A 24,870-nucleotide genomic window follows, 5' to 3' on the forward strand; every position below is an offset into this window, starting at 1 on the left:
GATACATAATTGGCTTAACAGGAGGAGACAGAATGCTGGTGAAGGGTTGATTTTCAGACTGGAGGCCTATCCCCACCTGTGTTCCACTGGGATTGGCTCTGTCCTCTTTTGTTTGTCATTTATATAAATGATTTGGATGAGAATTCAGAAGGCATGGATGATAAGTTTGCAAATGAGACCAAATATGGTGGCATTGTAGACAGTGAAAGAAGGCTTTCTAAGGTTACAAAGGGGTCTTGATCAAATGGACTAAAAAGTAGATGGAGTTCAATCTGGATAAACGCGAGATATTGCATTTCGATACGACAAACAAGGGTAGGACTTATGCACTTAATGGTAGAGTCTTGGGTAGTGTTGAAGAACAGAGGGACTTAGGGGGTGCAGGTACATAATTCCTTGAAGTTTGCGTCGCATGTGGACAAGGTGGTTAAAAAAGCTTGCCATCATTGCTCAGTCCTTGGAGTATAGGAGTTGGGAAGTCATGTTGAAGTTGTACAGGACATTGGTGAGGCCTCACCTGGAATACTGTGCCCAATTCCAGTCACTCAGTTATTGGAAAGATATTATTAAGCTAGAGAGGGTTCAGAAGAGATTTATCAGAATGTTGTCAGGTATTTAAGGTTTGAATTATAAAGAAAGGCTGGATTTTTTTTCACTTGAGTACAGGTGGGTGTCAGATGACCTAATAGAAGTTAAATAAAAAAATCAAGGGTTATAGATAGGGTTAATGTCTTTTCCCTAGGATATGGGATTTCAAGACTATGGGGTGCATTTTTAAGGTGGGGTGGGGGAGAAAGAGATTAAAAAAAAGACAAAGGACATTTTTATTTATACAGAGAGTTGTCCATGTGTGGAATGAACTTCCCGAGGAAGTGGTGGATGTGGGTACAATTAATGTTTAAACGACATTTGGATAAGTGCATGAATAGGAAAGGTTTAATCGATATGGGCCAAGAGCAGGCAGGTGGGACTAGTTTAGTTTGGGATTATGGTTGGCTCGGACTGGTTGGACCAAAGAGTCGGTTTCCGTGCTGTATGATTCTATCACTCTATAACTCCATCTACCTGCCTTTGGCCCATATCGCTTTAATTCCTTTGCTTTACAAAAGTTTCCCTATCTCAGACATAAAATTAACAAGTGATTTAGCATCCACTGCCAGTTGTGGAAGAAAGTTCCATCTATCACCCTTTTTATGTAGAAGTGGTTCCCAAGTTAGCTCCAGAACAGCCTAACCCTGATTGTTAGACTATGCTCCCTAGTTCTATAATCCCCAACCAGTGGAAATAGCTTACCTTCATCTACCGTATCTTCTCCTGTTAATATCTTGAAGATTTTGATCATAGCACCCCCTAACCTTCTAAATTCTAAGAGAAAAAAGACTTACTTTGTATAGTCTCCCCTCATAACTTTTGAAATCCAGATATCATTCTTGTAAACCTATGTTGTACTCCAATGTATCCTTCCTATGGTACAGTGCCCAGCTCTGCTCATAATACATGGTACTGACCTACTCTGAGTGAGCTAACAAGATGGCCCTGATCAGCACCTTCAGAATATCAACCAAGAAACAACTATCCATGCCTACAGAACAATGCACTGCAAAAATCACTTCAGTAATCCGCCAGTTGTGTTATTTTCTTTTGTTTATCATTGTCTGTCTGTTTTGTGCACCAACAGGGCTCAAAAACAAAGGTCATTGGGCTTAAACATAGTCAACAATTAGATTATTTTGTTATTTAATTTTGCTTTGCGTTACTGTACTGTGTATAAATTACTAAGTCTTTTATTTAAGCTATAAACCGACGTCAAGAAGTGATTGTTCACAAAGTTTGGGAATGGTTATTCAAAAAGTCTGCTGAGGAACCACTGGGGCCAATTTTGAGGGTCTTTGAAGGTTTTACTTTTACAGTATTGCGCAAACAGAAGTAGAAAAGGTGATTTGCTTTGGTTGCCTATCTCCATGTAATAACACTTGAGCATGAAGACATGGATTTACAGTAACACACCACAGCGAAATACAAAAGTGAAAGAATTTCAACGATTAAACAAAATCAGAACTTACCATTTCAACACTTTTAAAGTAAAGCCTGTAGTTTGTAATGTACACCACTCCCTTCTTAGGTCCATTAAAGTGACAAATGTAGATCACATCCTTTTCTATGAAGTAGGAATTAAAGAGTCATTAGCTGATAGAAGCTAGCAACAATTTTTTTTTAAAATTCTTTAATTTGCGCAAAGATGATTTATCAATGACAAACACACAAAAAATTATAAATGCAGTAATTAATGAGGAAAATTCCTAAAAAAGAAGTTTACTATTTAGATCTCAAAATAATGAAACAAAGTTTAATTAGGTAGTAAACAGATTTACAGGCTGAATTACTGTCAATGCATTCCTACCTTTACTTTTAATATCCTCTCCTGCTAACAATGGTATTTCGTCGGTCAGCTGTGCCTGAAAAGAAGGAAATGTCCTATTAACCTTGCAAATGCATTTGATTTTGCTCATCAAATATTCTTATGCTGCAGTGATCACTATACAATTAGTTCTGGCTATTCTTCACAACAAACAAATCATACAGACAAATCCTAGTACTTTACAAATTCTCAAATTCAATTCAAGTTTTTTTTATTTACAGAACCACACTTTGAATGGAGTTAAATTTTAGTATTTGCTTTTTCCAAAATCCCATTACAATAGACATAAAAAGAACTTCTTAGCTACTGTTTATCATGAGAAACCTCCACAAAGCTCCCCCAGCCTCTTCAATAAAATGATTTAACAATGTTATTAAATCATACAGGTTAAAATAAATCAACACGTACTTCATGTTTCCAGGAAAGTTCAATTACGGATACAAATTGATCCAACTGTCAGGAAACAGACGTCATCATCACTAGTCTTTTATTTACTGCTTTTTAAATCCTCTGTTTTATGGCATCCTAAAAGGTGCATCAATCTTATCCTACCATTTCTTGTTACCGGCACCTAACTTGCGCAAGTTAGTTTCAGGTCCCTGAAGGTCAGGGACCTGAAACATGAACTCACTTTCTTTCTCCATAGATGCTGCCTGAGCTGCTGAGTATTCCCCATATATCATTCTTATTTCCAAACTCATGTTTTGCAGATTAAGAACAATGCCATGCCTCACAGCTCCTGTAAATAAATCCATGAATTAATACAAGACCAATTACAAGTTTACCTTCTTGCAGTCTGTTTGGAACTTAGTTCAAACATCCAGCCTTCTCTCTCCTCCTCGGTGGCAATTCATTCTAGTGTACATTGCCAGATCATCCTGCAGTTTAGCTAAATGACTATTCATCGTATGTGTCTATATGCTAGGGTACCCGAACTACAGGCAGGTTACAGATCACATGATTTGGCATTTTGCACAGGATTGGTAGGCAACTTTACAGCTCATTCATAGGGTTTCTATAATTAATGATTACATAATTTTACATGGAAGGATCATAGTTCAAGAAAAAAATATGAAGTGAAAGTTCATTGGTTGAGGGAGAGGTCAGAGAGTGCAGGAGGAGGAGGAGAAGATTTGATAGTCAAATGACAGTCACTTTCATTCATTTTTCTTTCACTTCATTTATTAATAACCTTTTACGAAAAGGCTTTAAAAAATCTCAGCCACTTTCATTTCAATGTGAAATGCTTACTGGTGGGGTAATGCAACTGGAGATAATATTTTTCGGAGTGCAAAACCTCATGCATTATTTCTCGAGGTTCACGGGGGGTTGGTGGCAGAGTGAGAAGGGCAAGAGAGAAAAGAGCAAAAGGGATAAGACTGTGACAGAGGGAAAGGGGAGAGAGGAAGGTGGGAGAAGCAGACAGAGTGGAGGAAACCCCAGCTGGAAAGTTAACTCACCTGGGCTTGTAAAAACGAAGTCCTGAGCTCTGTCCCAGGTGCCATTCCCTTTCCCTGGTAATCACAAATTGGGGTCATTTTTTTCTCTCTATAGCTGTTTCTTAACCAAAAAATATGAAAATTACCTTGACTGATGCTGTTTAATTGCCATTTATGTTAACAAGCTTTGTCAAATTACCACCTCATTGCTTTTAAATGTTCTGGTGAAGTCCATGTTGACTGTTGTAACCTAGCCTGCACAGAAAGGTAATCCGCTCATGGGCTCCAAGCTAACAATTTTAACAGGCAATAAAGCTAAGTTCAATCATGTTCTCTCTTAGCAACTCACATGCACCTTACAACAGCAAGCAGTACTGTCCAAAACTGCTATTATTATTTCTTTGTTACTTTTAAGCTTGTTCCTTGAGCACAGACCACTGAGATTAATTGTACATCTAACTTCCTACCCCAGCTGAACGGACTCAACTGAAACGATGGACAAAATGTGGCACCTTGTGATTTGCATTACCCAAAATGAGGATTCTACCAAGAGGAAAAAAAAACAAACTTTATATCGTTAATCACTTTACTCATGTATTCTACAGTCGATAATTAAAACCAGAGGGAAAAAGCACTTGCTGCAAAAATAATGTTGGAACCACTGCAGAGTAATGTAATGCAGTGTTTAAAGAAGTTAAGAAACTAGGAGCAGGAGTAGGCCATTCGGCCCTTGCTCCACCATTCAATATGATCATGGTTAATTCCCTCTCAATGATACATTCCCAATTTTCTTTCATTCTCCTTGATGCCTTTAAAATGTCTATACGTTTATCAATCTCTTTCTTAAATAAACTCGTGACCCAGCCTCTACAGCCTACAGAGGTAGCAAATTCCACAAAGTGACTATCCTGGGTGAAGAAATGTTTCCTCATCTCAAGCGTAAATGGTCCTCTCCATATCCTGAGACTGTCCAGCCTGGTTCTAGATTCCCGCACCCAAGAGGGAGCATCCACCCTGCATCTACTCTTGCTGCCTGCATTAGAATTTCATTTGTTTCAATCAGATCCCCTTTTAGAGTCCTAGAGATGTACAGCATGGAAACAGACCCTTTGGTCCAACCCGTCCATGCCGACCAGATATCCCAACCCAATCTCGTCCCACCTACCAGCACCTGGCCCAAATCCCTCCAAACCCTTCCTATTCATATACCTCTTAAATGTTGTAATTGTACCAGCCTCCACCACATCCTCTGGCAGCTCAGTCCATACACGTACCACCCTCTGCGTGAAAAAGTTGCCCCTAAGGTCTCTTTTATATCTTTCCCCTCTCACCCTAAACCTATGCCCTCTAGTTCTGGACTCCCCCACCCCAGCAAAAAGACTTTACCTATTTATCCGATCCATGCCCCTCAATTTTGTAAACCTCCAAAAAGGTCACCCCTCAGTCTCCGACGCTCCAGGAAAAACAGCCCCAGCCTGTTCAGCCTCTCCCTGTAGCTCAAATTCTCCAACCCTGGCAACTTCCTTGTAAAGCTTTTCTGAACCCTTGCAAGCTTTACAACATATTTCCGATAGGAAGGAGACCAGAAATGCACACAATATTCCAACAATGGCTTAACCAATGTCCTGTACAGCCGCAACATGACCTCCCAACTCCTGTACTCAATACTCTGACTGATAAAGGAAAGCATACCAAAGGTCATCTTCACTATCCTATCTACCCATGTCTCCACTTTCAAGGAGCTATGAACCTGCTCTTCAAGGTCTCTTTGTTCAGTAACACTCCCTAGGACCTTACCATTAAGTGTATTAGTCCTGCTAACATTTACTTTCCCAAAATGCAGCACCTCACATTTATCGGAATTAAACTCCATCTGCCCTTCTCAGCCCATTGGCCCATCTGATCAAGATCCTCTTGTAATCTGAGTCAACCTTCTTCACTGTCCATGACACCTCCAATTTTGGTGTCATCTGTAAACTTACTAACCGTACCTCTCATGCTCACATCCAAATCATTTCTTCTTCTTCTAGTGAATACAGGTCCAGTCAAACCAATCTTGCACCATATGATGGCTCTGCCATCTTCGGTGTCAGCCTACGGAATTTTCCCCAATCGTCCCATGGCAAGTATATCCTTCCTTAGGTTGAGGAGATCAAAACTGTACACAAGACTCCAGATGCAGTCTTACCAAGACCCTTTATAACTGGAGTAAGTCAGCCCTACTTCTAAAACCAAATCCTCTTTCAATGAAGGCCAATTTACCATGTGCCTTCCAAAATGTCTGAACATCTGCTTGCTTACTTTCATTGTCTGGTATACAAGGGACACCAAGATCACCTTGCATAACCACATTTCACAAGATATCACTATCTAAATAAGACTCTGCCTTTCGTTTATTAAAAAAAACCTGAAGTGTAGAACTTCATATTTAGCCACATGAAACTACATCTGTCATGTGTTTGCCCACACAGATGACTTGTCTAGATCTCCTTCGTGAATCCTTCTTGCAGAGGATACTGAAACTGTTTGTGCCCATACGCAGTAAAACAGAGTATATCCAGTCTTAGATTGATAAATGGCAAGTAAAATTTGCTCTACACATTGTTAGGTAACGGCCATCTCTAATGATAGAGTGGCAAGTACTAATGTCCAAAGGGATCCTTGCTAATGAGTCACTGAAAGTTAGCATGCACATGCAGCAAGTTATTTGGAAGGCAAATAGTTGGCCTTTATTGCAAGGCCATTTAAGGACAGGAACAAAGATAGCTTGCTATAATTGTACAGAGCCATGGTGAGACCACACCTGGAGTATTATATGTAATTTTAGTCTCCTTATCTGAGGAGGGAGATTCTTGTCCTCGAGGATGTACAACAGATGTTCATCGTCCAATCCCTCAGATGGCAGGGCTGACTCATGAGGACAAAGTGAGGTCTGCAGATGCTGGAGATCAAAGTTGAAACTTTATTGCTGGAACAGCACAGCAGGTCAGGCAGCATCTGCAAATTTAGGGAAGGGCCTGTGCCCGAAACGTCGAATCTCCTGTTCCCTGGATGCTGCCTGACCTGCTGTGCTGTTCCAGCAATAAAGTTTCAACTCTGACTCATGAGGACAGAAACTGAAGAAACTGGGCCTGGATTCCCTAGAGTTTTGAAGAATGAAAGGTGATCTCATTGAAACTCGCAGAATTCTTACAGGCCAGCAGTAGATGTGGGTGGGAAGTTTCCCAGAATGTTATGTCTAGAACCAAAAACAGAGTCTCAAATTAAGGGGCAAGTAATTTAAGACTGAGATGAAGAGGAATTCCTTCACTCTAAGAGGGTGAGAATCTTTGGAGTTCTTTACCACGGAGCGATGTGGAAGCTTAATCATTGAGCGAGTTCAAGAAAGAAATCAACATCTCTCAATATTAGTAACATCAGGGATGTGGAGATAATGGAGAAAAATGGAGAGGGAGAAGATGATCAGCCATCAGCTGTTTAAATGGCAGAACACACTCAGTGGGGTGAATGGCCTATTCCTGCTCATATTTTCTATGTTTCTACTCAATGGCATCACCGTCACTGAATCTCCCACGATCAATATTCTGGTGATTACAGTTGACCAGAAGCTGATCTGGACCAGACATATAAATTCTGTGCCCACAACAGCAGGTCAGAGGCTACAGATTCTGCAGTGATTCATCTAACTGCCCAATGTCTCCCAGCCGTACAAAAAGATACAAGTCAGATGGAATGCTCTCCCCTTGTCTGGATGATTACCACTCCCACAACATTGAAGTAGTTTTGACATTATCCACGACAAAGCAGCCATCCACCACCTTAAACATTCACAACGTCCATCTCTGATGCAGAGTTGGACAGCGCCATACATCACATATAAGCAGCATTGCAGCAATTCACAAAGGCTCCTTTGGGAACACCTTCTAATCCTGTGACATTTCGCTCATAAAAGTAGTGAGGAAAATGCTACAGTCAGTAATTAAAGATTTAAAAGTAGAGAAATAGGACCAAACAGGGCTGGTATGAATTCAAGAAAAGAAAATCATGCTTGACAATCTACTGGAATTCTTCGAGGATGTACTGAGTAGAGTTGATAAGGGGTATACAGAAGATGCAATTTATTTGGACATTCAGAAAGCTTTCAACTTTGAAAACTCTGCATAAGAGATTAAGGTGTATAATTAATGTACATGGAACCGGGGGATAATCAATTGAGATGGAAAGAAAACTGGTTGGTAGACAGGCAACAAAAGAGTAGGAATACACAGGTCTTTTGCCGAATGGCAGACAGTGATTTGTGCGGTACCACAGCATTCAGTGCTAGGACCCCAGCTATGCAAATTATGTATTAATGGTTTAGATGAGATCTAAATGTAATATCCCTAAATTTGCAGATGGCAGAAAGTTTTTGCAGGGCAGTGGGGAGAGAAGAGGAGAAAAGAGGATGAACTATGAGGAGGTTGCAGAAATGCTCAGTGTGATTTGGACAAGTTGAGTAAATGGTTAAATGCAAATATAATAGATAGTCAGAGATGTACAGCATGGAAACAGATCCTTCGGTCCAACCTGTCCATGCCGACCAGATATCCCAACCCAATCTAGTTCCACCTGCCAGCACCCAGTCCATATCCCTCCAAACCTTTCCAATTCATATACCCATCCAAATGCCTCTTAAATTTTGCAATTGTACCAGCCTCCACCACACCCTCTTGTAGCTCATTCCATACATGTACCACCCTCTGCATGAAAAAGTTGCCCCTTAGGTCTCTTTTAGATCTTTTCCCTCTCACCCGCAACCTATGTCCTCTAGTTCTGGACTCCCCCACCACAGGGAAAAGACTTTGTCTATTCATCCTATCCATGCCCCTCATAATTTTGTAAACCTCTATTAGGTCACCCCTCAGCCTCTGATGCTCCAAGGAAAACAGCCCCAACCTGTTCAGCCTCTGCCTATAGCTCAAATCCTCCAACCCTGGCAACATCCTTATAAATCTTTTCTGAACCCTTTCAAGTTTCACAACATCTTTCCGATAGGAAGGAGACCAGAATTGCACACAATATTCTAACAGTGGCCTAATCAATGTCCTGTACAGCTGCATCATGACCTCTCAACTCCTGTACTCAATACTCTGACCAATAAAGGAAAGCATACCAAATGCCTTCTTCACTATCCTATCTACCTGCGACTCCACTTTCAAGGAGCTATGAACCTGCACTCCAAGGTCTCTTTGTTCAGCAGCACTCCCTAGGACCTTTCCATTAAGTGTATAAGTCCTGCTAAGATTTGCTTTCCTAAAATGCAGCACCCCGCATTTATCTGAATTAAATTCCATCTGCCACTTCTCAGCCCATTGGCCCATCTGATCCAGATCCTGTTGTAATCTGAGGTAACCTTCTTCGCTGCCAACTACACCTCCAATTTTCGTGTCATCTGCAAACTTACTAACTCTACCTCTTATGCTCGCATCCAAATTATTTATGTAAGTGTCAAAAAGTAGAGGACCCAGCACTGATCCTTGTGGCACTCCACTGGTCACAGGCCTCCAGTCTGAAAAACAACCCTCCACCACCACCCTCTGTCTTCTACCTTTGAGCCACAATGTTGATAAACGTGATGTTATTCATTTTGGTAGCAAAACAGGAAGGCATATTATATGAACAGCTAGAAATTGAGATGGGGAAACATACAAGATCTCATGCACTGGTCACTGAAGGTAAGCATGCAGGTGCAGCAGGCAGTAAAGGTGGCAGATGGTCTATTGTGCTTGATAGTGACAGGGTTAGTTCAGGTGTCTTGTTGCAATTGTACAGGGTCTCAGTGAGACCACATCCTGAACTGTGTGTGCAGTTTTGGTCTCCTTTTCTGAGGAAACATGTTCTTGCTATAAAGGGAATGCAACCAAGGCCTATCAGACTGATTTCTGGGATGGTAGGAATGACAGACAAGGAGGTGGATTATATTCACTGGAATTCAGAAGAATAAGGGGCATCACATTGAAATCCACAAAATTTGAGCAGGATTGACAGGGGAGATGTAGAAAGGACATTCCCAACGGCAGGGGAATTCAGAACCAGGGTGCCAATCTAAAGATTCGGGGTAAATTATTTAGGTCCGAGATGAGAAGGTGCAGAGAGTGGTGAGCCTGTGGAATTCATTGTCACAAAAAACAAAACATTGTATGATTTCAAGGAGGAGTTGGACATAGCACTTGGGCTAATGGGATCAAAGGATATGCAGAAAAAGCAGGAAAAAGCTATTGAGCTGGATGATCAACCAGGCTTGAAGTGCTGAACCACCTATTTTCTATGGTTATAGAAGTACAAGGCAGCAAATGCAAGAAAGCATCACACCTGCAAGTTCCCCTCTAAGTCAAACCATCATAGCTTAAAACTATATTCCTCCACTGTCGCTGGGTCAAAATCCTGGAACACCCTTCCTAACAGCACTATTGGTGTCTCAACTCCAGTTGTCCAAGAAGTCAACCTATTCTCACCCTTTCAAGATGATGCAAGAATCGGCAAATCCCAAATGCAATGAACGTATTTATTTTAAAAATGAGTAAACAGATGGTCAATACTCAATATGGAGGTAGACGTGGCAATTAGTCAGGGTCTGCAGTGATCAATAAATTCAGAGGAGGGGAGAAACATACCTTTTTATTCGTTACATTGTTTGCTGCAGAAGTGGAATTTACTATTGGTGATGATGCTGAAGCCATAATTTATCCAGGTTCTTAGCGGAATCAAAGTCGACTGCAATAAAAACACACCAGTTAGCAATGACAACACATCCCAAAACCCAAACATTAAATCAACTGTGTTTAGGTCACTATAGTGAGATGTCTTCAATGTATTTTGATCAAGTCTGTTTATGTACTGTTTGATATTTGTTATATATAGGTTAGAAATGAAGTAACTCTTCATCTGTGAAACTATGCATCAACATTATTTTATATGCTTAATTCACAATCTATATCAGAGTTTCCAATGGGGTAGATACAGTACACCAACTATGTAGGATACAGTCACAACAAAAAGAAATTGCAGGCTTCAAAGTATATTGCACTGCTGAGAGGAAACCAAGGCCAGGCATTACTGGACAGAAAGGAGGAGGAATCATTGCTGCTGATGCTCTCCACACACTAGCAGTGGGATAGCCCCTCAGTAAATTCTACTCACTTGTGTTAATTATATCAATTGAGGTTAAGTATATACAGGTGTAAAGCATCAACTGGATGGTTAATTAAGCACACACACTTTGCCCCTTTAAGAGACTGTGATTAATTTTGTTTTATAGGTTTTCAAAGAGTATAAAGAGACACTTAACAATAAGGGTGTGAATCGACTGGGAGCGATATACCTGAAATGATTCACTCTGTGAATAAATTTATACCAAGCAAAGACTGGCACTGGTTTCTTCCTCACCAGCTGGCTACCACAAACATAACATTGTGTTCCCAATCATAGTCAATGCATCACTAGAGAACAAAAAGTGTCTTTACCTTCAAAACATGAACTGGACCAACTGAATTATTGTTTTACCCTTTTCTGATAGTTACTCAAACAAAAACTGACTGCATGCGCAGAACTAATTGAAATGATATGAAAAAATAATTGTTTACAAATCAAATATCTTCAATCTAGAGTGCTTAAGGACTCGTGACCATTTAGGCAACAGAATCATAGTAAAAACTGACCTTTTGGGTTAGACAAGGTTTGGAAAAGGAGCGACTGTAATATCTGTACCATCTATGTTTTGAATATAAGATTAGTTATATCTAACTGCTTGACAGAGGTACAGGAAACTATATCCACACTCTCTATCCTAATAAGTCATTTAGACTTGAACTGTGGAACGCTGGAGGTCACAAACAAAGTAAGTGCTCCAATTTACTTTCTGATATAAAAACCTGAGATACCACATTATTGATATGGTGAGATAGATTTATTCACTCCTGAGACAACAGTGCCAAGTAGTGCTTTAAACAGACCAGTGTGCGCAAAAATGCAAACACAAACCACTAGCAAGAAAGAAATCAAAGCACAAACAGGACAAAACTACGTGCTCCTGTCAATCATACAGGTAGTCTCATTTAACATTGCGGTTGCATTCCTGAGAATCTCTGCTTTAAGGGAAACAACATTCAAGTGAATCGTGAGTTCCCACAGGAATCAATGCTGAAGCCAGAGTTGCATTCATTTGGTCACTTTCTTGTCCAGAATAACCAATGTACAAGCTGAAACGCTGTACTGTGCATTGCAAACTGAAATTACCTACAAAATTAAATTAAATTATTAGGAATTATCATATAAACTCACATCATCTGCAACATTTTGCTAAAGATTGCTGGACAGACCATTATTCAACTGTAAGTTACCATACATTTCTTTTGAGGACTATTTGGGACTATAAATATTTAATAGTTGGACTGCTATTTTCTGCTAATGATGAAACCTACTGTAAATTGTTTCTTTCTTGAATCATAGTCAACCAGGAAAAGTGATCATCTTGGTGGACGAATCAGAGTTTACTACAGTTACACATTTGGGACAGCTTGTGGATCAATAGGACACAATCAGTGATATATTTTGAGTTAAGTTATGACACTTGATTCATTTTTGTAGCAGTTAATACCATCATTTATCATCCTGATCAATTTAAAAATTTCCATTGCCTCTTTCATGAGTTCTAAAGTTCTTGATAGGCATTTTGTTGACAAAGCATAAAGGGATATAGAGGGTAAATGCAGGTAAGATACTTCTCCAGGTTGGGAGTTTACAACCGGGGGTAAAAATAAAGAGGATGGCATTTAGGACAGAGATTAGGGGAACAAGAGAGTGACAAAACTTTGGAATGTTCTCTCCCCAGAGGGCTATGGTAGCTCAGTCTTTGAGTATAAGTAGAGATTGATAAATGTTTGATTTGCAATGGTACAAGGGTAAAAGATACTGGAGTGTTCCATCAGCTATGATCTAAATAAACTGTGCTGCAGACTCAACAGGCTGAATGACTTACTCCTGTTGTGTTCCCAATGCTTGACAAGCTTGGATTTCAGTATGGTTGTCCTCTTCAGCTCATTGACATTTTAGTTGCATGAAGTTTTCATTGGAAATTTCCTCTGCAAGTAATTCCACCACGTCAGCATCATCCACTTCAAAGTCAGCATCATCCACTTCAAAGTCAACATCCCTTGTTCAGGCTCTGATTTCTCACTGAATCTTAAGGACATCATAAGATTCTCCATGGCCACTGATACCATTCAAATATGACAAGATTTAATTCCATTTGGATGCTACTGCCATGTCAAAATTCTCTAATTAATGGCACACCTGTTGCCTTGATGAATCAGGAGAAGATACAGTGTCAATGATTAGTCTTGAACACTGCTTTGACTCCATGATCCAAAGGTTTTATCAATGAAGGCATGTTGGGTAGAAGGCAAATCACCTTCACATTTGTCGACACTTAAAACGAAACGGACAATTGCCCAAGAAGAACAAAATCTTAAAAGATGAGATTTTCTCTGGCACAATATTCCCTCCATGCATAAATAGCAAACAGCAAAACCATTCTTTAAAGATGACAGGTATGTGTTCCGAGAATAATCCCATAACACCAATGGTATTGTAGATTGGTACACCATGAAAAGTGTGGACTTATAATCTCCTACAGCATTTGGACTAAGCAGAATACTCAGGTGAACTGAGGCAACTTTAAACCATGGCACCATCCTGTCTTCCTATGCAGCCCTGTAACTCATTTTAGTAAGGAGCCACTTTCTTCAATGACTCTGTGACCTGATGACACATTAACACAGGATGTCAAAGAGGAAATACAAAGGTAAATCTAAGAAATGAGCCTTTAAAAAGATCATGTTAAATCGGACAACAATAGGAGGATTACCTTTACATGGACACCTAGTTTTCAAGTATTCTAGAAATAAACGCTTTTTTAATTCTCCTGTTGAAACCATCCACTAGTCCAAACGTTCAAAGCTTTTTTTTTTGCCAGTAACTCAGTTGCTACAAATTAAAACCATGCTCCTTACCTTCCTATACAAAAGATTTTCATACACCTTAAATTCATCAAAAAAAATTGAGATTATACTTCATGTTGAATGCTGGAGAGCACGCAGAAGGAGATAAACAAAAAACATCCGTCCTCGTCTTATCCCAGCTCAATACCTAAAAGCTAGGATCTGAAAGCTGTTTTTTGAATTTTCCAACACAATACATTAAATAACCTGGGGAATTCCCAGTCAAAACGTAAGAATGTTACTTCATTTGAAAAGATTCCTCAGATTCCTCAAGTGGCCATATGTAAAGTCATTCCGTACAGTTTATTATACTATTTTTAAAATGTTCTACAGTTCTGGACAATATGAACAAAATAACATAATAGTTGTCATGACCTCATAATTCCCAAAGAGCTTTTGAGGAAATGAATTCCATATGAAACATGCATTGTTGTAATAATGCAAACTCAAGTAGCTAATTTGCACAGTAAAAGTCCCACAAACAATATACAAAATTAGATAGAATCTTAGATAAATGATTTAAGAATCTACTAATGCTTTTTGAGGGAAAAATGTTGGCCACAGGACACAAGGATAGCTCCAATGCTTTAAGTAGTGTCATGTGATGCTTAGCATCAACCTCAAAAGACCGATGGCCCTCAACTTAAGTGCCATTTTTCTGATGAGAGGTTACGACTTTTCAGCACTCCCTCAGTGCAGCACTGAAGAGTCAGTGAGGAGGCCTGCTGATGTCCCTGAAAACAGGGCTAAACTCAAGATCTTCGATCTTCCATGCCAAGAGTAACACCATATGATTTTTTTTTTCTCCTAGACCATACACATCTGAAAACTGTAGGAAAGAAAGACTTGGTGAAAGCTTCGCTCATGGCCCAGCGGGTATAATGACGTGGTGCTGAACCATACAAATTAAGGAGGTTCAAAGACTCCATCTCTGGTTTATGGTTAATTAACTGAATTTAGCACGATAATTGGCCTCCGATCACAACCATACTCTCCATCCTTGACTGCTATTCAGCAAAACACATACATCTGTCAATACGTGGTGAGGCCTGGAACACAAGGTCCGAAAGGTTCCGGCTCACTGCCCAGGTTTGCACGTAAATGAACAGCTGCAGAGTCTGCAGTTGCCTGTGCAAGTGTGAATCTACAGGTTTAGGATAATAGTGTTGTGGAGAATTACTTTTTTATTTGAAAATAGATCTAAATCATCACAAAGGCAAGTGCACATTTGACACGTGATCTGGGTGCTGTAAAATTAGAGAAAAGTTTAAATAGTTTGCTGTTCTAATGTAATATTTCAAACCTCACTGGAAAAATTAAATCTAAAGATCTTGGTGAAGTAAATAGTCTGGGTTTGTCACTTAGCCAACTGGAATCTTAACACACTGTTCTGGCATTAAAATGCATTTTAAGTGACAAATGGTTCTTTGTTCTAGTCTCTGCATAAATGCAGGAGCACATCTCTGAAGAATTTTTCTTATGTTCTTTTTCAAAAAAAAAAGGTAACATAATTTACAACTAGGAGAAACAGTTTTCATGCCATGATCTTGAACTTTGCCTCCTAAATAAAATCCTGCAGAGTTCACTTTTCTGCAAGCACACAAGGAAGTTAACTTATCCTCGTTTACTGTCTGAGGGTAGGGCAAGGTCTGCTCTAAGGACCAAGCCAATACCAGCCTCCAGGAAATGCCTGGACCCACTCAACCAAATCCTTTATTCCCTCCAATTTTTTCTCCCTTGGCCAGATATCATGGGTGTAACTTAAACCAGCAACCGGTCATAAGACCAGCATTTAAACTGTGCCACAACCACTTTGTACATTGATCCTTATTATTCTAAAGGATACCCTGTTACAAAATTCTGAACTATACTACAATCCAAAAGCAACTGAAGAGAATAAGTTGAAATAATTGTGAATAATACCTCTGGATAACTAGGAGGCAATAGCAACAATCAAAGAAGAAGTGGGTAAATCTTGGAAGTATACATCCATTTCTAGCCAAGGTACTAAATTGGATCTTCTCAGTAAAAGAAGTCCAAGCCAATTTTAAAATTCTGAGGAATGCTTGTTGGACAAAGCAGAACCAATATACAAATTCCATGCATTTTGTTACACACTGATAACATGAACACAACACTCGTTCTTTTAAAAACAAATCTGCCAATAGCAAAGGAATTAATTAGACAGTCACACCCAAAAGACGCATAATTCAAAGTTGCTGGTCAAAAGAATACAACAAAACTTTGAAGTGAATTATTTCTCTAAATACCATCATTTAAGTATTTTTAACCACTCAGTTATTCAGATTCATGCTAGTAAAATCATGACTGTAAAGGATTGTGCTGCACAATGACAGCCCAGCAAGATTTGATTATAAATCCTCTCACAAATTGTTTATTTGTTTCAAGTAGACCTGAATCACTGTATGATTCAAAGTCATGCTGGCTTTAATGTAGTAAGATTATCTTCTTGAAATGCAATTTCACCATATAATCAATCTGCTGTTACTCTAATGATCACTGCCTGCTGTCCAATTCTAACAATGCAAAAAATTTCACACCAACTTGCTGGTAGGACATCTATTTCTGAACATACAGTATCCAGCATCAATCCTCTTCTACAAAAGTAAGTTTCTCCAGAAAGGAAAGATCTTTTACACTCAAAAATGGTTTCTCTCTTAAGCAAGTGCATTATAGTCTACAACAATTTAAATTCCCCAGCTACCAGCCAATCAAATAAACCTAGAATTTTATTTGAAAAGTTTCAGTAAGAGAGATCATGAAACCACGAGATTACTGTACAACCCTTTTTCATTCACTAATGTCCTTCAGTTGCCTTAGGTCTGGTTTTTGTAAATGGCCCTAGCCCCACAGCAATAAAGTTAATTCTTAACTGACTTTTGAAACAGTCGTGTAAACTACAGTTGTACCTAATCACTACAAAAAATAATAAAACCAAATTAAACCCTCTGCCATTCACCAAGACACACAGTAAAGACACACCCTGACCCTCCAAAGTCCTCCTTAATAACATTTTATTCTGAGGAGTTGGGAATGCTTGACACTCACTCCCAAAATACTACCATCCAAAAACAGCTCAGACTGTATTAGTACAGGGTGGACGGTACACGTGATGATACAGTGTACATACAAAATCCGAGGACAGGCAAAATCGACGTTTCGGGCAAAAGCCCTTCATCAGGAATAAAGGCAGAGAGCCTGAAGCGTGGAGACATAAGCTAGAGGAAGGTGGAGGTGGGGAGAGAGTAGCATAGAGTACAATAGGTGAGTGGGGGAGGAGATGAAGGTGATAGGTCAGGGAGGAGAGGGTGGAGTGGATAGGTGGAAAAGGAGCTAGGCAGGTCGGACAAGTCCGGACAAGTCAAGGAGACAGTGTTGAGCTGGAGGTTAGAAACTAGGATGAGGTGGGAGAAGGGGAAATGAGGAAGCTGTTGAAGTCCACATTGATGCCCTGGGGTTGAAGTGTTCCGAGGCGGAAGATGAGGCGTTCTTCTTCCATGCGTCTGGTGGTGAGGGAGCGGCGGTGAGGGGGCGGCGGTGAAGGAGGCCCATGACCTCCATGTCCTCGGCAGAGTGGGAGGGGGAGTTGAAATGTTGGGCCACGGGGCGGTGTGGTTGATTGGTGCGGGTGTCTCGGAGATGTTCCCTGAAGCGCTCTGCTAGGAGGCGCCCAGTCTCCCCGATGTAGAGGAGACCGCATCGGGAGCAACGGATACAATAAATGATATTAGTGGATTTGCAGGTAAAACTTTGATGGATGTGGAAGGCTCCTTTAGGGCCTTGGATGGAGGTGAGGGAGGTGGTGTGGGCACAGGTTTTACAGTTCCTGTGGTGGCAGGGGAAAGTGCCAGGATGGGAGGGTGGGTCGTAGGGGGGCATGGACCTGACCAGGTAGTCACGGAGGGAACGGTCTTTGCGGAAGGCGGAGAGGGGTGGGGAGGGAAATATATCCCTGGTGGTGGGGTCTGTTTGGAGGTGGCGGAAATGTCGGTGGATGATTTGGTTTATGCGAAGGTTGGTAGGGTGGAAGGTGAGCACCAGGGGTGTTCTGACCTTGTTGCTGTTGGAGGGGTTCCACCCTACCAACCTTCGCATAAACCAAATCATCCGCCACCTCCAAACAGACCCCACCACCAGGGATATATTTCCCTCCCCATCCCTCTCTGAGGATATGGAGGTGCTGGGCCTCCTCCACCGCCGCTCCCTCACCACCAGACGCATGGAAGAAGAACGCCTCATCTTCCGCCTCGGAACACTTCAACCCCAGGGCATCAATGTGGATTTCAACAGCTTCCTCATTTCCCCTTCCCCCACCTCATCCTAGTTTCTAACCTCCAGCTCAACACTGTCTCCTTGACTTGTCCGGACTTGTCCGACCTGCCTAGCTCCTTTTCCACCTATCCACTCCACCCTCTCCTCCCTGACCTATCACCTTCATCTCCTCCCCCACTCACCTATTGTACTCTATGCTACTCTCTCCCCACCCCCACCCTCCTCTAGCTTATCTCTCCACCCTTCAGGCTCTCTGCCTTGATTCCTGATGAAGGGCTTTTATCCGAAACGTCGATTTTGCCTATCCTCGGATTTTCCCTGTCCTTGGATGCTGCCTGAACTGCTGTGCTCTTCCAGCACCACTAATCCAGAATCTGGTTTCCAGCATCTGCAGTCATTGTTTTTACCTCAGTGTACATACAGTCAGGCCAGAGCAGCCTGGAAGTCCTCAACAATGACTTCTCGTAACATCAGGTCAAACACAGGCCAGAAAACTTCTTGCTTGTTACCTCACACCAATCGCAATTAACTGACAAATCAGTACTCCTCCATGTTGACCACCATTTGGAAGAAGCACTGAGCACTCTTGTTAAGTGATATAAATGATTATTAAAGAACATAAAAATAAGAGAACAAGGAGGAATTCAGCCCCTCAAGCCTGCTCTGCCATTTGATATGATCATGGCTGATCTCAGCTTGGCTTCAACTCCTCTTTCCTGCTCACTCTCCATAACCCTTCAACCCATTAATAATTAAAAATCTGTCCATCTCCTCCTCAAATTTAAAGTCCCATCATCTACTCCATTCTGGGTAGTGAATTCCACAGACTCCACAACATCCTTGAAAGTAAAGTGGCAGGTAGATAGGATAGTGAAGGTGGCATTTGGTATGCTTTCCTTTGTTGGTCAGAGTATTGAGTACAGGAGTTGGGAGGTCATGTTGTGGCTGCACAGGACATTGGTTAGGCCACTTTTGGAATACTGAGTGCAATTCTGGTCTCCTTCCTATCGGAAGGATGTTATGAAACTTGAAAGGGTTCAGAAAAGATTTATAAGGATGCTGCCAGGATTGGAGGATTTGAGCTATAGGGAGACATTGAATATGCTGAGGCTGTTTTACCTGGAGCTTTGGAGGCTGAGGAGTGACTTTCTAGAGCTTTATAAAATTATGAGGGGCATGGATAAGCTAAGTAGACAGGGTCTTTTCCCTGTGGTGGGAGATTCCAGAACTAGAGGGCCTAGGTTGAGGGAGAGAGGGCAAATATATAAAAGAGACCTAAGGGCAACTTTTTCACGTAAAGAGTGGTGCAGGTATGGAATGGGCTGCCAGAGGAAGTGGAGGAGGCTGGAACAATTGCAACATTTAAAAGGCATCTTTTAAAGGGTTTGGAGGGATATGGGCCAGATGCTGGCAGGTGATACTCAATTAGGTTGGGATATCTGGTTGGCATGGACGAGTTGAATTGAAGGGTCTGTTTCCATGTTGTACATCTCAATGACTGTATTAATCAAACTTCTCTTCAATCCCATTTTGAATCTGCTACCCCTTAGCCTAAAACTGTGACCTCTGCTTCTCGGTTGCCCCACAAGAGGAAATATCCTTTCTGTGTACTTTGTCAAAAACCTTCAACATCTTATATACCTCAACTAGATCTCTCATTTGACAAAACATCAGAAGTTACAGGCCTAAACGGTTCAATCTCTCTTCATAAGACAAACTCCTTATCTCTGAAATCAATCTAGTGAACATCCTCTAAACTGCCTCTGACCACAAACATCTCGAGTAAGGGGAAGAAAAGTTTACACAATACCCCAAGAACGGTCTCACAAGTACTTTATACATTTGCAGCAACTCTCACATGATGGCTCAGTGGCTAGCACTGCTGCCTCACAGCGCCAGGGACCCAGGTTCAATTCCAGCCTCGGGCAACCATCTGTGTACAGTTTGCACATTTTCCCAGTGTCTGTGTGGGTTTCCTCCCACAGTCCAAAAATGTGCAGGTTAGGTGAATTGGCCATGCTAAATTGCCCGTAGTGTTAGAAGCATTGGTCAGGGGTAAATGTAGGGAAATGGGTCTGCGTGGGTTGCTCTTCGGAGGGTCGGTGTGGACTTGTTGGGCTGAAGGGCCTGTTTCCACACTGAAGGGAATCTAATCTAATCAATCAAAACAAAATGTATTTGCAGTAATCGCTATTCTATTCCTTTCGCAATAAATGCCACAATTCAATTTATCTTCCTTAATATCTGTTCCATCTGCACACTAGTTTTCTGCAATTCATGCATAAGGGCACCCAGATCCCTCTGCACCAAAGCACTAAAGTTCCTCCCCATTAGATAGTAGGTTGCCTTTATATTCCTACCACCAACATCACATTTATTGACATGTTATTTCATCTGCCAAATTTTGGCCCATTCATCGAACTGATTCATATCTATTTGCATATTTGTTGTTTCTTCATTACAACTTATTTTCCCACCTATTTTAATGTCATCTCTAAATTTGACAATAATGCTCTCTGTCACTATATCCAAGTTATTAATATATATTGTAAATAGTTGGAGCCCGATGACCGAATGCACTAATTAAATCTTGCCAACCAGAGAAATTCTAAGTGGCATGATTATCACCAAACTGGTCAAGTCGCAAAGGATGAATGCCAGACTGGGCAGTTCTGAATAAACGTCTGGCCAAATCCAGTCAGGTCGATATACTCCAAAATTTGACTTAGGATAGAAAAATCCAACTTAGCCTTTATTTTCACTTCTGTTGATACTGTGGGATAACACCAAATAGTATGTTCCAAATAAGCCACTTTCACTTCGGGAAATTCACTTTAACCAGATTTCATGGCTCTGCATAACCAATCGAACAATTCAGTCAAATGATCTAAAAATGTTTGGTGGAACATAACTAAGGAACAAGAGAATCGACGTTTCGCTTATGCCCGAAACGTCGATTCTCCTGTTCCTTGGATGCTGCCTGACCTGCTGCGCTTTTCCAGCAACACATTTTCAGCTCTGATCTCCAGCATCTGCAGTCCTCACTTTCTCCTGGAACATAACTAAGTCATCAATGTAAACCAGAGTTATGTAGTCCCTCACTAACTTTACTGGTTAGTCATTAAACCATTATCGGTATATTCTCATTGCAAACTATATGATTTTGAATTGATAAAGTTTAGCAGTATTATAAAAGCTGATATTTCTCTGCCGCTGTCAATACAACATACCAATATACTTTTTAGCAAGTTGATTTTGGTCATAAATTATGCATGCCCAATTATCACAATGCGACCCTCCAATTTCAGAACATAATAGGAATCTAATTTTTGTTATCAAACTGACTCAAGGGTGCAGTACCAACTGAGTCTGTACTGACTTGAGTTTGGAAGAATGAGAGGGGATCTTACTGACACATTAAGATTCTGACAGGTTTGGACAGACTGGATGCAAGAATGATGTTTCCCCTGGCCAGGGGGTCCAGATAAAATGGACATAGTCAGCTGTTTTGAAATTCCTTTAATCAGAGGATGGTAAGCTTATGGAACACTCTACCACAGAAGGCTAAATGGAAGCCAAGTCACTGAATACATTTAAGAAACAGATACACTTAGCCTTTAGAAATCTAATGGAGCGTGGTGTTGAGATAGATCAGCCATGGTCATACCAAATGGCAGAATGGTTCAATGGCCAAATGGACTACTTATGCTCAGACATTCTATGCCTCTCTGCTTCTTTGTAAGCTCATTAATGTTGCAATAAACAGCACACAATCTTTGAAAACCATCTAGTTTCACCAGCATCACAACTGCTGACCTCAAACCATGATGAGTCAGTTGTTAACATCTTTGTCCACCATGAACTTAACCTCCTTCTCAAACTAATTTCTCTGGATTGAGGGTATAAGGATTTTGTTTCATAGGTAATACTATCCCTTACATTAATATCACGAACAGTCAAAGACATTCCTTCTGGTCTATTCACACAAAATGATACAGATTCATAAAAGCATCTGTAAGTCACTTTGATATTTTATAGAACAGAACATTACAGCGCAGTAATGCCCTTCGGCCTTCGATGTTGCGCCGACCAGTCGTACTAATCTGAAGCCCATCTAACCTACACTATTCCATGTACGTCCATATGCTTGTTCAATGATGACTTAAATGCACTTAAACTTGGCACATCTACTACCGTTGCAGACAAAGCATTCTATATCCTTACTACTGAGTAAAGAAACTACCTCTGACATCTGTCCTATATCGATCACCCCTCAATTTAAAGCAATGACCCCTCATGCTCGCCGTCACCATACTTGGAAAAAGGCTCTCCCTGTCCACCCTATCTAACCCTCTGATTATCTTATATGTCTCTATTAAGTCACCTCTCAACCTTCTTCTCTCCAATGAAAACAGCTTCAAGTCCCTCAGCCTTTCCTCGTAAGACCTTCCCTCGATACCAGGCAACATCCTAAATCTAAAAATGTGTTGCTGGAAAAGTGCAACAGGTCAGGCAGCATCCAAGGAACAGGAGAATCGACGTTTCGGGCATAAGCCTTTCTTCAGAAAAGGGCTTATGCCCGAAACATCGATTCTCCTGTTCCTTGGATGCTGCCTGACCTGCTGCACTTTTCCAGCAACACATTTTCAGCTCTGATCTCCAGCATCTGCAGTCCTCACTTTCTCCCCAACATCCTAAATCTCCTCTGCACCCTTTCCAAAGCTTCCACATCCTTCTTATAATGCGGTGACCAGAACTGTACACAATACTGTTTATGGGCATTTAAGCGGGCATTGGATAGGCATATGGAGGATAGTGGGCTAGTGTAGGTTAGGTGGGCTTGGATCGGCGCAACATCGAGGGCCAAAGGGCCTGTACTGCGCTGTATTCTTCTATGTTCTATGTACTCCAAGTGCGGCCGCACCAGAGTTTTGTACAGTTGTAGCATAACCTCATGGTTCTGGAATTCAATTCCTCTATTAATAAAAGCTAAAACACTATATGCCTTCTTAACAACCCTGTCAACCTTGGTGGCAACTTTCAAGGATCTGTGTACCTGGACACCGAGATCTCTCTGCTCATCTACACTACCAAGAATCTTACCATTAGCCCAGTACTTTGCATTCTGGTTACTCCGACCAATGTGAATCACCTCACACTTGTCCGCATTAAACTCCATTTGCCACCTCTCAGCCCAGCTCTGCAGCTTATCTATGTCCCTCTGTAACCTACAACATCCTTCTTCACTATCCACAACTCACCGACCTTAGTGTCGTCTGCAAATTTATTAATCCACCCTTCTACGCCCTCATTCAGGTAGTTTATAAAAATGATGAACAGCAGTGGACTCAATACCAACCCTTGCGGTACACCATTAGGAACTGGACTCCAGGATGAACATTTCCCATCAAAAACCATCCTCTGTCTTCTTTCAGCAAGCCAATTATTGATCCAAACTGCTGTATCTCCCATAATCCCATTCCTCCGCATTTTGTACAATAGCCTACTGCGGGGAACCTTATTGAATGCCTTGCTGAAATCCATATACATCACATCAATCGGTTTACTCTCATCTACCTGTTTGGTCACCTTCTCAAATAACTCTAAGGTTTGTGAGGCACAACCTACCCTTCCCAAAACCGCGCTGACTATCCCTAATCAAATTATTCTTTTCTAGATGATTATAAATCCTATTTCTTATAACCTTTCCCAACACTTTACCAACAACTGAAGTAAGGCTCACTGGTCTATAATTACCTGGGTTGCCTCTACTCCCCTTCTTGAACAGGGGAACCACATTTACTATCCTCTAGTCTTCTGGCACTATTCCTGTAGATGATTTAAAGATCAATGTCAAAGGCTCGGCAATCTCCTCCCTGGCTTCCCAGATGATCCTAGGATAAATCCCATCCGGCCCAGGGGACTTATCTATTTTCACACTCTGCAGGATTTCTAATACCTCTTCCTTGTGAACCTCAATCCCACCTAGTCTAGTAGCCTGTATCTCAGTATTCCCCTCGACAACATTGTCGTTTTCTAGAGTGAATACTGTCGAAAAATATTTATTTAGTGCTTCCCCTATCTCCTCTGACTCCACACACAACTTCCCACTACTATCCTTGATTGGCCCTAATCTTACTCTTGTCATTCTTTTATTCCTTAAATACCTATAGAAAGCCTTAGGGTTTACCCTGATCCTATCTGCCAACAACTTCTCATGTCTCCTCCTGGCTCTTCTGAGCTCTCTCTTTAGGTCTTTCCTGGCTATCTTGTAACCCTCAAGCGCCCTAACTGAGCCTTCACATCTCATCCTAACATAAGCCTTCTTCTTCCTCTTGACCAGAGATTCCACTTCCTTTGTAAACCACGGCTCCCGCGCTCTACAGCTTCCTCCCTACCTGACAGGTACATACTTATCTAGGACACTCAGGAGCTTTTCCTTGAATAATCTCCACATTTCTAAAGTGCCCATCCCCTGCAGTTTCTTTCCCCATCCTATGCTTCCTAAATCTTGCCTAATCACATTGTAATTGCCTTTCCCCCAGCTGTAACTCTGCCTAGTGGTATACGCCTATCTCTTTCTATCACTAAAGTAAACATAACAGAATTGTGATCACTATCACCAAAAAGTGCTCACCTACTTCCAAGTCTAACACCAGGCCAGGCTCATTACCCAGTACCA

At 41.1% G+C, this 24,870-nt stretch overlaps 1 protein-coding gene across 2 annotated transcripts in view; it reads right to left on the reverse strand.

Annotated features, from left to right (window-relative positions):
- The window catches only part of mtm1 (myotubularin 1), a 160,614-nt gene that overhangs the window by 108,968 nt on the left and 26,776 nt on the right, over nucleotides 1-24,870 (reverse strand). Inside the window, exons 2-5 of one of the 2 annotated variants that reach the window (XM_043705109.2) lie at nucleotides 10,512-10,611; nucleotides 3,880-3,933; nucleotides 2,402-2,456; nucleotides 2,064-2,158 (exon numbers count right to left, since the gene is read on the reverse strand). In XM_043705109.2, the coding sequence (XP_043561044.1) occupies nucleotides 2,064-2,158; nucleotides 2,402-2,456; nucleotides 3,880-3,933; nucleotides 10,512-10,577 (270 nt within the window). In that variant the 5' untranslated portion in view covers nucleotides 10,578-10,611. The remainder of the gene's footprint in view (nucleotides 1-2,063; nucleotides 2,159-2,401; nucleotides 2,457-3,879; nucleotides 3,934-10,511; nucleotides 10,612-24,870) is intronic. The other variant, XM_043705113.2, reaches the window with a different exon arrangement.

The sequence above is a fragment of the Chiloscyllium plagiosum genome, unplaced genomic scaffold (assembly GCF_037043375.1).
Source record: "Chiloscyllium plagiosum isolate Xiang-an unplaced genomic scaffold, Cpla_swu_hap1 HiC_scaffold_11, whole genome shotgun sequence".
Taxonomy (NCBI): domain Eukaryota; kingdom Metazoa; phylum Chordata; class Chondrichthyes; order Orectolobiformes; family Hemiscylliidae; genus Chiloscyllium; species Chiloscyllium plagiosum.